This window comes from Electrophorus electricus, chromosome 26 (genome assembly GCF_013358815.1).
Source record: "Electrophorus electricus isolate fEleEle1 chromosome 26, fEleEle1.pri, whole genome shotgun sequence".
NCBI lineage: Eukaryota > Metazoa > Chordata > Actinopteri > Gymnotiformes > Gymnotidae > Electrophorus > Electrophorus electricus.
In genome coordinates this window covers 7,594,181-7,609,979 of record NC_049560.1, presented here as the reverse complement: position 1 = coordinate 7,609,979, position 15,799 = coordinate 7,594,181, and the positions used below count along the sequence as shown (strand labels likewise).

Below are 15,799 nucleotides of genomic sequence, written 5' to 3'. Positions count from 1 at the left end.
TAACCTTGTCTCCTTGTATCTTTGCCCCATTCAGGACAGTTAAAGAGAACTACAAGAAGACTTAGTAACATAGAAAACTTCCAGAGTTGGATTTCACTCCACAAACCAGAGGCATCTTCCTCCTTGAACACTGGCCTCCTATTTCCAGCAGCAGTGGTTTTCCAGGCCCCAGGGGTCGAGCAGCCAGTCGGTGCTGTTCTGCAGCTATGCCATAGACAGGGTTGCACCTTCAGCCTGGCCAAGTCTGTGGAGCTGCGTGAGGCCCGCGCCGTGCTGCAAGCCTGTGTGTGGGAGGGGCGGCGGTATGAGTCGGCCCACCACCTCGACATCCCCCTGAGCATCCAGCGCCGCGAGCAGGAGGAGCCACGATGAGCTCGATCGGCACTCGCCACGTGCCCTGCTCAACCTGGTGCTGCTCAACAACCTTCGGAAAGCAGCACCTGCAACGCCGCACGCCACGTTGCTTCAAACACTTCCACTTGGTGCACGGCCCCGGTGCCGGCCTCAGGGGTGGAGGGGTGGCACCGTGGGTGTGGATTTTAGGAGGCATGCCTTGCTCAATGACTCTGCCCACTGCAGGATTTCAGGCTGTACGTCTCCAAGCATAGCCGGGGCTTCGACAGCAAGGATAACGCATTCTACTCCATGCTCAAGGCACAGCCGCGGGCCTCGGTCCAGTACAGCAAAGCACCAGTAAACCAGGTGAATCAGCCAGCTCGTTCAGACCATCAGAACTTACAGGCGGTTGGACTTGAATGCAGCATAAACGTTCAGTGTTCTATCACTATGATCGATTAAAGCACATATTTTGCATTATAAAATTGTTGTGAGTCTTATTCCAGTGGGTAATTGGTGATAATTGAGGAAGCATCTCATAGTGTTCAGCCTGGCTGCTTCCTGTTAATGCTTGTGGGAAATTACTCATGCCTCCTCTGCCTGAACTTAAGGTACCTGGAAACAAAGCATGTTGCGGCTGTTACTATTAGTATACTATTTATTAGTTTTAAATAGTTTGAAGAGAAATCTTCAGATATAAACACTGTGAAAAACTAGCTCTGAAAGATCGTGCAGAATTAATGGAATGATTCTAAACTAAAACTGATGTTCCATTTTAAGATAACCCAAAATAATGAGATGTATTTTTTTAAGTACCATAAAATGTATTTTTCATTGTATCAAGAGTCCTTCATTTAAACTGACTGACCTTTTTCATACATATGAAGCAACATTCAAGTGATTCTGAAATCTATAATCATGATCCACTCTACATGTATCACTACTGCTTTTCCACATGACTAGCAAGTGAGGTATCTTCAGGGTTAGTCACAGGCCTGTAATTCACAGTGATAGCATGAACCACAGTCTTGCTTGAGACTGGTGAAACCAAGCAGGCACTCTGCAGGGCAAGGTTCACGGAGATATGGAATTGTCTGTGCTGAGAAAACATTCTAGTCATGTGCATTTTAAACCTCTGCCTAGTGACGGTGCTGAGTGATTTATTCACCACTGCTCATTTTTGTTGTGCGGGAGGGGACACTCACAGGATGGGTATGACACTGAGGTAACTGATCGCACAAGAAAGGAGGAACCAGACACCACTGCAGCTGTGGAGAGTGAGCGGGTAAACCGAGGCAAAAAACACCGTCGACACCAGTTCAGTCACAGCCAGGACTAGCTGGAGCCGGCCAAACGTCCGGCCTAAAACCAGAAGCAGAGCAAAAGTGTTCTCACGATTGGTGTTTCTTATCTGTTTCTCAGCAAATTCATGTTTTCTTTATCTTCTCAAAGCATTTATGTTTTGACTCCATCTCTAAAGTGTCCAAATAAATCTTGTGATTGCTTAAGATCTTTTTGGATTGTAATGTGTACCTAGAATGAAACCACAAAACAGAAGTGTTGAAATTTTTACAATTCAAAGGAATGACTGTCAGCGATGTTAGGCTTTTATTTTAAGTATATTTGGATTATCTACATTTTACAAATGTATTTTAATATAATTTTTTTCTGGGTATGTTATAGTAAATATTATGTATGCACATTCTTTTTTTTATACTTGTTTATTATAGTCTACTTTTATTTATACATTTGCTTTTTATTGTTGGACTTTTTCAATCCATGATTCGTGATTCAATTTCTTAGTTTTATTATTTTGGATAATCTAAAATATTGGTTTTATTTCATCTTAATGTAGTCTTGTCCATGGGTTTTTCCATTTGTCACCACTACTCTACTTTTTGTTTCATATCACCAAGGTTACCATATTGCTGTGAGTCCAGAACTTTGGAAAGCATTGCTCGTAGTGTTGGCATGGGAACACAGGCAAACATCATTATTCCTCGAGCTGTTGGACACAAAACATAAACTATAGGTTATAAAAGCAGTGAGTGCTCCGCTATATTTTACTGGCCATGATTTCAACATAGCAAAGCCTAATTCTTTTGTAAGCTCAGATATTGTTTGGAAAGAGTGAGTGCTTCTGCATGTCAGCATTGCATCTGTAAAGACCTCAGAAAACTATATTTTATTATTGTAATGTCACTGAAGTTCTGTCATTATTCAAGTTTCAGTCTTTTTTTTTTGTTGCTCATGGCGAGCAGACATAGAGATAATCACCCCTTGGTCCCACTTACCCAGGAAGTAGATCCAGCTCTCTACCGTGAAGGCCATGATGGCCATTCCAGTGCAGTTGGACATGATTCCGAGCAGCGAGAGCGCTGTGTCTCCCAGCACCCTGGATAGCACCAGTACGCCCAGAAAGCTGCTCACGTACATTGCGTTTGTGGCAGCGCTGCCGTAGCCCGCCCACACCGAGTCCCAGCTCAGAGGCGGCTTGAGCACGTAGAGCGTGAGGACGTCCTCCGCCCCTACCATGCCCAGGATGAACACTACCATGGCCGTCATCAGCAGGCCGCCGGCTGCAGCGTCCGGCCGACCTTCGCCCGTGGGCTCCCTGAGCAGCTCCTCTTTCTCCTCACCGTCTCCTCTTGGGGTGGGGAGGAAAAACACAGAAAGCAGGAGCGAGAGCGTGCTGAGGGTGATGGCCGCCCCGAGCAGCACAGCCCCCTGGTGGCCCACTCGGTACACGTAGCCAGAGAGCAGGCCGCCCAGCACGCCGGCCACCCCCACGCACATGTCCACCACGTTGAGTTTGAGTGTGCGGGACCTCCGCCTGGAGCTGAGCGCCGCCAAGGCCACCACTCCTGCCCAGTAGGCCGGCGAGCCCCCGCAGAGGCCGTACACAGCCGTGCCCAAGAAGAGGAACTCCACAGGTAGGTCGCAGAACAAGAAGAGCAGGAGGAAGCACATTCCCAAGACTGAGCCCAGCTGGGAGACGACAAGGAAAACTTTGGGGCCCCGCCGGTCGGCGACACGGCCGAGCGGCACGATGGACAGCATGGCCGCCATGGTAGAGATTACAGAGTGAAGCAGGAAGAAGCGTGAGGAAGCTGTCTGAGCCTGCTCCACTTGACCGCCTGCTGTTTCCAGCGAGCGGTTGTACACTGTCAGGGTAAGCGCCATCTCAAAAAAGGAGGCCCCCAATTTATGGATAACCACAACCGGTTCCATCATATTCAAAAGCCTTTCCATTATATCAGACTCAGGTACCTTTATGACATATAAAAAAGTATTTTCCACATATTCCACATATATTTTCCACACTTTCAATATAGAAAAATCCATTGTGTCAAGCCATCATACAGAATATGTAGTGTACACACTACACTCCCTCTATATATAAAGAAGAAAGAATTATAATTGGAAAAAAAATGTATATAAATGTCTATTATACATACCTAAAGTGTTCTCTCTTCATCCAATTGACTGCTTCAGTGGACTTGTGTATGCTATGATTAAAACAGGTTATATGCAGCAGACCCCAGAAGTTTCCCTTCGACAGTAATTCCAGAAAGGAAAGAAGAAGCTAAGGGGAGTGAAGTGAAATTACAAGCGAGAGAAGAAAGGGAAAACCCTCAAGCATCTGCAGCGCATGCAAAACCCACGCTCTCCTGGGCAGCATCTAGCGCTGTGGCCCACTCCTGTGTGTACAGCTCCATGCCCATACTGACCGTGGACGCCGGGCAGAGTCTGAGCGTGTCTGAAGTCCAGTCACAAAACAGGGCCTTAAAAGCAGTAGAGCCAAAGCCATTAAGTTTCAAACTTTATTTTGTTCTTTTCCAGCTTATCAGTCTTTAATCAAAAGTACAAACATCACATTTTGGTACTAAGAGGTACTTTCATAGAGATTCTGCATTTTATTTTATTTCTTTGTTTACACTGGTTTTTTTTTAAAAAATACTTTTTAAACCGCTCGTTACACTGTTCTAGGCTATGTAACCTGTTCTATTTCTGCCATTATGGAGATTGGAGTCCTTCTGCCTTCAACAATATCGCAGATGCGCCCTCTGCTGCTCAGTCAAATAAGTGCGCTTCACAGTACTGCACCTGGACATGATGCACAGGGCGATAGGTGCTTGTTCTTCCCTTGCGCAGCGGCAACTGATTTCATGATTTTATGTCACTTTGCATAAGATGCTCATGTACTCTTGGAACCACCGTTACTGGAATGAATATCCATGCAGCTCTCCGAGAACTGAGCTTAATACCCACGCCCCTTACCACGCTGAAGATTCCTGCGGTCTGTTACAAGTCTTTTTGCTTTGAACTTTATGCCCTTTTTTCAATTTAATAGTTTCAAGTCATTTTGTCGATCGCTGGGACATTGTGCTCAGAGCTTCTTTTTAAGTGCAGGATCAGATTAGCATTTGAATAGGAAAGCAAATTGATGAGACCAAAACTGATTTTCTCCTAACTTTGATCTCATAAAGACAAAATCTTTTATTTTGAAATAATATTAAGCTTAAGATGTCCAGACAGAAACTCTGCTCTGTCTTGGAAGAAGTTTTTTTAAGAGGGCATCTGCTGGACAGATTATTATCAGTCTATTCTTTTAGGATTACAATTTTTTATCTGCACAGGTTTTTAAAGCCTCTTTTTGATGATGATGATGAGGAAGAATTTATCAAGCTTTATTAACACAGTCTCTTCAAACCAGAGTACTTTATTCCTGTTGTCTCAACGTCAAGTAGCGCTTGGCAGAGGTCCATCAGATGAAGAGTAGCTTTGTCTCTGAGAGAGCACAAAAGCTTGTAGAAGCTTAAACATGCACACTGCGCTATACTTTGCTACTATAGGCAGGAAAAGGTATTACCTGCACTAACATTCATTGGCCACTGTTCGTTTATCGCCATGTTTAGAGAGATCCCCTTCGTGGTATATTATGATGTCCTTCATAATTCATGGTGCTTCTGGTTAAGTGTCACTATAGGGTGTGTGTCTGTGTAAGCGCACTGTAGCATTTAAATCCAGCCTGTCCAGTTCATCGAGTCTAGAGATCGGTGCAGGCATGAGCGTCGTCCGATTCCACACTCACTCCACGTGTAGACTCAGCTGTCTTCATTAGTGTACACGCGCGACTCCCAGCGTACGGCTTTTGGGCTTTTGTGCCTCGTCACACGCGTAGCGTCCACGACCTGCAGCAAAACAGCAATCATGAACCAAGGCTTAGACCTAGAAATCTGTGATCTGTGTGTCGGTATCAACACTCTTCCTTACCGCATTATTGATAGAGTCAATAGGCTGAATACCAGCATACTAGAGAGATAAGGTAGAGAAGATCTTAGTTTAGCCAAGTTAGAAATCTCAGTCTGGCAAATATGTACCATTCTGTTTTGCTTTAAATTAACCCTGTATTCATGGTATATTTATTTTATTTTATATTGATTTATGAATTATCTTACTTGCTCAGTATATTTAGTTATGTCTTTGTTTCTAGTGATGTACAATAAAGCAGTGATTGGCTTAGTTGAATTTTCTGGGCCACTGCTCTAAGGAATTGGGCAAAGATTTTCAAAGCTTGGAAAGTATTTTACTTACAGAGCTCTCTTCGAGCTTCAGCCTGGTCCGCCTTTCTTCAAAGTCCTCTAGCAGGGTTTCAGTCAGGCCCTTGGGGGTGAGGGTGGAGGAGCCCTCAGGCCGTTGACCAACAGGGAGAAGCGAAAGTCCCCTAATGACAGCTGCAGTGCTTCTTGGGCTAGACCAAGGCTGGGCTGTCATAATGGTGGGAAATCTCGACCCTTTAGATGAGAAATGAGGCCTTTTATATGAAGTGCAGGGGCAAAAAAATAAACACCATTTACAGAAAGGGAGAACTGTGGTCTGTACAACTATTTCTGTTAATAGGCTACACTTTGTTGTGGATGATTTTGTAATCACACAAATCTGAGTATGTGTGACGTGCAGATTCACTGAATGTGAAATCAGACAATGTAACACAGACTTTACAGGCCTTTTTAAAACTGCAATTTCGTGTGCACTGAATCAATAATTAACCACTTTTCAACACTGTATAATTAGTCTTTTTGTTTTGTTACATGTCATGTTCAAAGTTCAGAAACTAACAAAGTAAGCTCTTTCATCTCCTCAAATACTGACATCCATAAACAAGTAACACAAAAGTTAATCAGTTACTTGCTCTGTAAGTCAGTGAGACGGAAAGATTCTACATAAAAGAGGACAATATCCTAGATGCTCTCACTTGCACTTGCTCTCAAATAACTGTGCTGTAAATTCCACGGATGGAATTTCTCAAAACAAAAGCATTTGACAATTGCTATTATCCAACACAATTTTTTTTATCAGTATGTGTGTTCTCTGGGAATCAAAACCTTCACTGTGTTAGCACATTGCTCTACCTTCTCTACCAGGTCAGCTACATGAGTATTCATGGAGTATTTTTATTGAATGATACATGGATGAACATGCTAAATTTGGTATCTTTAAAGAAGAAAATATAAGTGCCAAGATAAAAAAGATATGTGAGGAACCAAAAACGAAAAGGTAGAGCAACACAGATGGAGAACTAAGTATACTACTATAAGCTTATTTTATAGATGTGATTTCAGTGAGGAATGTACCATCATATTCTACATATTCTACTTATTCTGCATGTTGATCACTGGTATTGCTGTCATATCAGACACATTAGCCACAATGATTAATCCCTGCACGACATACTGGTAATGATTTGGAATTTGAATGATACCAGTGACCTTTGGAAACAATACATTTGCCCTTCCTTTCCTGCATAGGCGGTTCAATTGCAAAAACCTGTCACAAACTGTTTAAAGCTTTATATTTGCAAAAGCCCAACTCCGTTTGACCAGTAGTCTGTGAGCAAGCTACAGCTTTATACCTGCCAATGACGTGTGGGAGACCGGGGTGGAATCCACGTTCATGGGAAAAACAGGACTATTACTGGTCCCGTGTCTGTCTGGAAGAGGTGCATCCATCTCCGTCAGGTTCTCCTGAGAGCTGTTCAGTGAAGTGATTACTGCTGTGTCCAGACTCCTGTTATTACTGCTTTGCCCATGCTCATGTTCTAAAGTAACGAGAGACAGCACGGAGGGCTCAGAGGTGTCCACGTCCCTGTCTACCGAAAGAGCCAGACTGCTGGATTCCCGTAACTCTTGAAGCTCCTGCTCTCGTCTGAGGTCCTCCTCAATCTCCCTGCGGATAATGTCAGAGGCGTTTAGTAAACACGGCCACTCATTTGTGCTCTCCAAATGAGACCGGGCTGATTCAGCTTGGCTTCTTCTCACAGATTCTGGAGGAAAGGATGGAGAATGCACAGGGGAAAAGGTTCTCCCTGGTACTTTTGCTTTGCTCTTCGCTTTCCAAAATGGTGGACTTGAATTGTTGATGTCTGTAGTGTAACTTGTTCTGACAGTTCTATCTAGAGTTCCTACAGCACTGGTGTGAGAGGTGCCCCTCTTTGTCTCATCTTTGTGTCGATGGGGGCAGCAAGGAGAGAAGGTCTCTTCAGAGTCGAGAAGATTCATCTGATCTACACGCACAGAACGCTCTGTAGTCCATGTGTCATCCACAGAAACAGGTGTGCCTGTGGGGTTTGTCCTCAAGGATAAAGTGGGCTCCTGGTCTGACTCAGAGACAAATGTTTTCCTATTCTCACTCAGGTTCACTCTTTCTAACTCACGCTGAATGAGGAAACTTACCCTACTGGTTTCTTTGGCTTTGATTGGCTTTATCTGTGGCAATGGCTGAGCGAGGATAGGCTTGGTCTTGATCTCAATCATCTCTGATGAGTCACTGCGTAATATTCCCCGTGAACGGCGCAAGTCCTCTTCTCGTTCCTGAGCTATTCGAATCTCCCTCTCAATGGGGGTTTCGCTCATGCAAGTCCCTGATGAACTTCTCCTAATTTCTAACTTTGAAGGCTCACTGGAAAAGCTTCCATTTCTCCTATTGCTCACACTTTGGCTATTCAGTTCTGTGACCAGGTCATCTGTCGAACTACTTTGAACCTGGTCACTGGAATCCTTATTAAAGGTCACTGGCTCTTCCTCTTGTCTCTTTGAAGAGACTAGATTTTGGTTATACTCATCCTTTAGCTTACTGTTTATGCTAACTTCCTTTGCAAAAATGCCAGCCTCTGTGACTGAAGATCTTCCCCATGGTTTAGGAGAGAGCAGCATTTGCTGAGGACCCTGCTGGAATGGGTCTTGTCTGGAACGCTCCAGCATTAGGAACTGCTTGCGGGCTGAATTGAAGTCAATCTGCTGGCTGTCAACACTGCCAGGCTCTGCTTCAGACTCAGATAGTTTCATACTTACAGAGTTGTAGCACAGGCTAAATCCTTCAAGCAGACGCCGGGGAGAGTTGCTGAGATCCAGATTCTCCAGAGCACTCCATTGCTCTTTGAGGACCTGATTCTTCCTGGGTGCCTGACTACGGATGATCTCTATTCGATCGGACTTGTTGTTGCCATTGCTTTCTGCCATGCTGTCATCTAACCGGTAAAGGGAATCTCCATTAGTATCTTGGAACAGCTTCTCGGGTCTTTTGTCTTCTGCATAAGTTTGTAGCTTGAAGCTATTCTTCTCCTTCAGGGTGGACAGCTTGGCCTGTCTCTCAGGTGAAACCATGTATGCTTCATTCTTCTCTGCCTCTGGGCTTGTTGGGTCGTCCACAAAGGAGTAGAAGCCCATGTGGGTGTCTGAACTGTTAGACGAACCAGGACTGCTGGGATAACTGGGTGGCCAGTCTCCACTGGTGTTTCCTTCCTCAGACACCAACACCTGCATAGCATGGACCACCATGTCCTCCCCATTCATGGTTGACACTATCATAGGCTGGATGCGAGACACTGAGACAGCATCGAACTTGAACACAGGAGAACCTCCATCCTGGCTGGGGATCCAGCCCTCGTCTAGGGAGTATGGTTCACTGGCAGGGCTCAGCATGGGACGCAGGTCAGATTTCTCTAGTTTTGGTGTCAGCGGTTTCATTACCCATCGTTTAGGAGTACTGCCCATGGTTGTTCTGAATGATAAGTGCTCCCCAGGAGGCACAGGGACCGATGATGCAGCAGGCTGAGAGGAATAGGTCAGAGACCCCCTTCTAGTATGTGCTTCTCTTGAAGGTTGCCCGATACAAGGGATGTCTCTTTCTGCAAAGCCAGGACATGGATTTCATTGCTTTAATTCAAAGACTTAATACGGTCGAAGGGCACAAGCTGTTCTAATTCCAGTGCTTACTACTTTTGCTGATTAGAACATTTTATTAACATTTTATCAGCGTTTTATATATATGTATATATATATATATAATCATTAAATTATATCATGTTTATATATATATATATATATATATATATATATATATATATATATATATATATAAAACCATTACATTATATCATGTTTATATATATATATAAAATCATTAAATTATATCATGTTTATATATATATATATATATATATATATATAAATAATCATTAAATTATATCATGTTTTTATATATATATATATATATATATATAATCATTAAATTATATCATGTTATATATATATATATATATATATATATATATATATATATATATAAAAACATGATATAATTTAATGATTATATATATATATATATATATATATATATATATATAAACATGATATAATTTAATGATTTTATATATATATATAAACATGATATAATTTAATGATTTTATATATATATATAAACATGATATAATGTAATGATTTTATATATATATATAAACATGATATAATGTAATGATTTTATATATATATATATATATATATATATATATATATAAACATGATATAATTTAATGATTTTATATATATATATAAACATGATATAATGTAATGATTTTATATATATATATATATATATATATATATATATATATATATATATATATATATATATATATATAAACATGATATAATTTAATGGTTAACACACCAATTCAGTTTTAATGATGAAGCACATGATTACAAATAGGGTGACTTGAGAAACTCAGAAGAATGGCCTCTCCTTCATCTACAATTCAATCCTTTAAAATGTAAGCTCCCATTATCTTGAAAGAATATAACTAGTTTTAAAAATACAATGAAATGTTTCACACAGAATTGTAATTAATGGAAACACTGGATATCTGACTTATGTATGCTGCATGGAAAAAAAATTATAATTTTTCTCTTCTTAAATAGTTGAGTACAATATTTAGTTGTCAAGTGGAATATTGAATATCAGATGAAACAAATAATATTCCTAATAGAATTTAAGTTTATTTTATTTGTTATAGCCTAGTTAAATATAAACAGACAAAATAGTAATGGAGAGGTGAATGCCATGTATAAAACAACGACCAGTTTTATAAAGTAATCCACTGTTCTGAAAAACTCACTTACCTCCTAACAATGACGACAATACAGAGGTTTTCTCATAATGCCCAGATGAAATTAACTAAGCCTTGTTTTATCCTCAAGTAATAGAGAAAAGACACACAGAATGTAGTAAAACCATTAGATAAGACAGTCTGCTCATGTGAACTGTCTGACGTAGTTCTTCAAGAGTTTAGGTCCCCAAACTGACTGCCAGAGTGGCCATGCGTGACACAGTGGCCTGTGTGTCCCTGATAAACCTGCAGCAGCACTTCTTGGAAGCCTACATTTACGCACTGCCGATTGGGCGAGTCTCTTAGATGGGCGGGGCCCCAGAAAAAGAGATCGTCATAATTTTGTCAAACCCTTACCATGTTCTATTGTTGATAGCATTCTGTAGATGGGTGGATTGCAACATTTTTTTTAAAATTTCAAAACAGACAATGGGTAAGCCAGCTCAGTGCATGGCCAAGGGCAGAAGTTCTTACTCAGGGAGTGTTTTGTTTTAAATACTAATGTTCCTGTAATGTAAAATAAAGCTTTGAAGTAATTTGAGTAATGTGCACTAGTCCCCATAGCTGTCATTCATTAATGTTTACTATAGAAATCTGATGTATTAACTCTGAACATTCTCGGAGAATTCCAAACTTATCCCATTATATGACAACATTTAGTAGCACTCCATGTCTATAGTTTATCAAAATCTCTTGCTTTGCCAATAAAATATGGTGTATCAATCAACAATTATGCCAAGGTTCATTGCATGGGATATTATACTGGGAAACAACTGACAGGTCATTTATAAAACAATGAAGATTTAATAACTTAATCACAAGATCGTATTAAATGACCTTTAGAGTAAGATCAAGCATAAACCTCTAAACACCATACAATGGCCATATTCCTGTAGAATGTGTCAGTGATTAACCTTCACACTAAGTCCTCCTCTTACCAAGCAAACACTCCTATCCCATCTTCAAAAGAAACTTATAAAAACAAAACCTTAATCCAAACCATAAAATGTCCTAAATTCTTCAAGATAACTACTAAACTTGATGAAACCATTCAGTGATCCAGACAACAATGGTTCAGATTCGTGCAGTGAAGTGATAGTCTTTTAAAAGTGAAACACCAAGCAGCAGAATCTATACATTTAGCACCATGTTTTAAGCCTGCCTCCAAGCTTTATTGTATCAAATTCACAGACAAAGTTCAACCAGTATAATCAGCCACACCTTCCACATCCAGACTTGCAGTAAAGAGTGTAGAGAGACTGATTATCCTGGGGGAGGTGGGGGGGGGGCAGACACACACACCATAAGATAAATTAAATTATGGCAGAAAAGTGATAAGTGATATCATAAAATATAAAATAAGAGAGTGTGAAATTCCAGAGGAATGACTGAGTCATCGGATTAGTTAGTGATAAGAAAAGGCTGCATAGCACTTATTGTTCAACCTTGAACAGCCATGTAAGGAATGTTTTGGAGTAACAAGAATATACCTTTTTTCCAACTTACTTAAATTGTTAAAACACTCAAGGAAGTTAGAGTGACTTAAAATGTTGCCAACTTTTGATATTTTTTTCAGATTTCCAAAACATGAAGACCATTTCACAGACATAGCCTAACAAACAACACACAGAAGAATTCTGTTGACATGATATGGAAACTAGTACTAACTGAGTAAGAAAAATGCGAGTGGTGTGAGATGCTTTAAATTTTCTTATGAATATTTTGCCAAGTGAAATAGCTGTCTGTCAGGTTGTTACAGGAATCTCTGAACGGCACACCATATAATGTCACTAACCCAGATAATGAAGGTGTCAAAGGGGGTGCTTGTCTTCATCTCCGAATGACGAGTGGCATCGTATAGTTGGTCTAGCACATCATGGAGTCAGCATGCCTCAACAAATCTGCAAGCCAGCTTTTCTTTGACATTTCTCTAACTATTTTGCGAAACAAAATAGTCAGAGAAGGGTCCCATCATTGCAACTACATGCTGAATTTTGTCTCAAGGCTTCCTGTAGTTCCCCTGGTAGCTTATGGTGATAGTAACACCAAGCTCATGGGAGGACACGTAGTCATATTGATAAATATGTATTTTGCTCTGCATAAAAGCATCTGCCACATGCTGTACATGTACATTTAGGCAATCTGTGATTGCTTGCTGTGGTCTGTATTGTCCCATATGGACATACCACAAATTTTGTTCCATTTCTTTCAATTCCATTTTGCTGTGGCACAAACAACAGTAATGTATATTGTGTTTTTGTTTGTTTTTTGACACATTCACAGTGCACACTGGAAAGCAATATAGTTCTGACTTGTTTGCATTTCAGAGTGGTTTGCATTCAGTTCAGCATTTCATTCCCTAAATACAAATTCACACATACAGTTAATGCAATAGATCTTTTAGTTTTTATTGTGGTACGTTTTCATATGTTTGGTACGTATTCAATCATGTTTCACATATGATTTCATAAATGCAATCTCATGTTCAGTGTAATGTTTGCATTTCAATGAGGTATATATGTTTGAAGTGGAAAGCAATACACTGTGTTCACAATTATTAATAATATATGTATTATTATATAGCTTGTGTGCTGGTTTCTTATTTGTATGATCTGTTTATTAAAGCTAAACAACTTGTTTTAAGTTTGGTTTCTGTCTGTAATAGGAAGCATTGTACACTTAATGTCAGTCTTGTTTGGGATGTCTAATGTGGGTGAGGAACTGCATTCATGGTCTGGCAATGCCCTGATATAGTTTATTTTTGGATATATGTTGTGTGAATACTGTATGACTGTCTTGATTCCAACATTCCTTCATGTTTAGGCATGCTCCAGCTGGAAGATGACACTAACATAACTCTCAACTCACAATAAAAAGAGTTCTGATGGCAGCTTTTTTTTGGGAATAACCTTTAAAAAAAAAAAAAAACCATCTTGAAAGACTGGTTTGTGGAAACTTCATTGTCCTTACTTTGGTATTGTTATTCTTTGGGCCCTTTCATTTTGGAGCGAGCCGTGGCTACGTCTCATAGGGTGAAAGCAGCACCAGTTTCCAATTGGTCAAATGCTGTGTCCTTTGTTAAGAACCCAGTAGGGTAAGATGATTGGTGCATGAGTCATGTGTGTGTATGTGTATGTGCAGATGTCTGTGTCTTCATAGGTTTTAGTATGCAATTATTACGTTACAGATTATTAGCTCTGTGTCCCTCTTTCTTCCCTTGGTGTGTGTTTGTGTATCTTTGTGTGAGAAATAAAAAATTATTTTTAAAAAACCCCAGAGGAATACAAAAAGGTCATTTTGTCAGAAAAAGTAACCCTTTCCTGTTGTTTTGATTTTTCTGCTTGAGTTCAATCACCATTTAGTGTATCTCTTTGTTTGTATGTAAATAACACAAGGGCAACAGCATAATCACTGTTCATTTATTATGCTGGACAATGCATAACATAAATAATGTCAACTAGACATTTTTGTCCATTTTAAAGCTTTGATTAATAATTGTGACCAACAGTATTCAAACAAAAATGATTTGCTCAATCAGCAAAGAGAATTTGGATAACTAGCACACACTAAATAGGAACCAATTAGGGATTAATTTGGGGCAGCTGTGAATAAATGAAACATGCATTGACAATTCTGAATGCATTGTACAGTTCTTGTTCTTGTTTATATTTCACAGGGGACTGTATTTAATTTTGAAACTAATTCAGTGTTTGTTTTTTAATGCAAAGCCCATGTATTATTTTTAGCCAAGAGGTAAAAACAAAATAATATGTGAAGTGAAAATAATATAATAGAGGTTTTGCTTTTCTCCTGGCATGTATCCCATATGTTGCTATCGAAAATAATGTAATTTTTGTATTGCATTTCACAATTGTCATAAATGCATTTCAATTTGGCATTAATCCTTCTCCAGAGTTAACAGTTAATGAGGATTAACAGTGTTTAAAAGGTGGAAGGATTATACTTGGATGGGACAAAGAACACCGTGTTGTGGGTAAAATATTTTTGTATGACTTTTTATGTGAATATATCTATAATAATAATATTATAATAATATCTATAATATTAATCTCAGGAACTAAACTGCGAGTTTTGCAAATGATGAAATTCTGCCATCTAGTGGAAGAGCTCTGTAATGTCCACACCCAACATTCCTTTACACACCATCTCGTCACAATTTCGTAATCAGTGTGAACGTGTATGCTGTTGTGCAGACTGCAATGGTAATGTCTTTAAGCTTCTGTTAAAGTAAGCTACCAAAACTTTAAAATATGGTGAAAAATACGTACATGTGTCCTGAATAATTGAATAATTGTGTATGTGTATGTGTGTGTGTGTGTGTGTGTGTGTGTGTGAATGCATATGTATAGTACATACAGTTGTACAGTAATTTCTCTTACCTCACTGCCATGTTCCAAGCTGTTGCATAATACCTGCCGTGGAGGTGTGTACTGAAACAAGCCTCTGCCTACCTGTGCTGTGCTGGCCTTCAGACAGATGTACACACAACACTGCTGTTTCATGTTAACACACTCACAATCAAATGCAACTCAATGCGGTGATGCTGGAAGATGGGTGAGTTGTGTGTGCTTGAGCGAGATAGAGTGGTCAGTTTTTCTTTGACATATTGCTGACCATGCTAACCTTAGAAAACAATTGTTAACATGAATTTCAGATTTAAGCTAGTTAACAAACTAAAATTAATTAGATAAACCACTATTGTTTCAGTAAGATTCCCCATATCATCATTGAGGTAGTATTAGCATTGCATGATTTTTATGTTTGATATTGATTAATTCATACTATTTGTCATTTGGGTCGGTTTTCAAAAAGCACATCTATAGCTGGTGTGTGCTCAGCTTTGTTAATGGTGGCCCACTCGGGCTTTTTCAGTTTGCAGTCTGCGACATCCCCTATGAGCCAGGCCTGCCACTAACGATTGGTCCTGTACTAAAACATGGCCCATTGGTATTGCTTTGGGATGATGTCTCTGTTCAAGCCCCTCCTCCATTTTGG

General features: G+C 40.0%; 2 protein-coding genes across 3 annotated transcripts; both read right to left on the bottom strand.

Moving 5' to 3' along the window:
• Positions 1 to 40: 40 nt before the first annotated feature.
• On the bottom strand, positions 41 to 3,588 carry LOC113568558 (thymic stromal cotransporter homolog). The gene is made up of 4 exons (XM_035523234.1): positions 2,631 to 3,588; positions 2,258 to 2,341; positions 1,542 to 1,698; positions 41 to 951 (listed from the first exon to the last, which is right to left on the bottom strand). The coding sequence occupies exons 1-4, from the start codon at positions 3,586 to 3,588 to the stop codon at positions 918 to 920; spliced, it is 1,233 nt and encodes a 410-aa protein (XP_035379127.1). The 3' UTR covers positions 41 to 917.
• A 592-nt stretch (positions 3,589 to 4,180) lies between these two features.
• On the bottom strand, positions 4,181 to 10,940 carry misp (mitotic spindle positioning). Of its 2 annotated transcripts, XM_026996629.2 has the most exons (5): positions 10,797 to 10,940; positions 7,253 to 9,526; positions 5,935 to 6,134; positions 5,614 to 5,652; positions 4,181 to 5,531 (listed from the first exon to the last, which is right to left on the bottom strand). In XM_026996629.2, the coding sequence occupies exons 2-5, from the start codon at positions 9,390 to 9,392 to the stop codon at positions 5,445 to 5,447; spliced, it is 2,466 nt and encodes an 821-aa protein (XP_026852430.2). In that variant the 5' UTR covers positions 9,393 to 9,526; positions 10,797 to 10,940; the 3' UTR covers positions 4,181 to 5,444. The 2 variants fall into 2 exon arrangements, with proteins under 2 accessions (XP_026852430.2, XP_026852436.2); XM_026996635.2 differs by lacking the exon at positions 5,614 to 5,652.
• Between the last annotated feature and the right edge of the window lie 4,859 nt (positions 10,941 to 15,799).

Bases quoted from the DNA above. Each gene is read 5' to 3' on its own strand.
- LOC113568558 (XM_035523234.1), bottom strand. From the start codon at position 3,588: ATGGAAAGGCTTTTGAATATGATGGAACCGGTTGTGGTTATCCATAAA. The intron at 2,342-2,630 runs GTAAGTGGGACC...TGTGTCCAACAG, and splicing joins GAGCTGGATCTACTTCCTGG to CTCGAGGAATAATGATGTTT. The intron at 1,699-2,257 runs GTAACCTTGGTG...TTCTGGTTTTAG, and splicing joins TCTGGACTCACAGCAATATG to GCCGGACGTTTGGCCGGCTC.
- misp (XM_026996629.2), bottom strand. From the start codon at position 9,392: ATGGGCAGTACTCCTAAACGATGGGTAATGAAACCGCTGACACCAAAA. The intron at 5,653-5,934 runs GTAAGTAAAATA...TTATCTCTCTAG, and splicing joins TGAAGCTCGAAGAGAGCTCT to TATGCTGGTATTCAGCCTAT. The intron at 5,532-5,613 runs GTAAGGAAGAGT...GTTTTGCTGCAG, and splicing joins TTGACTCTATCAATAATGCG to GTCGTGGACGCTACGCGTGT.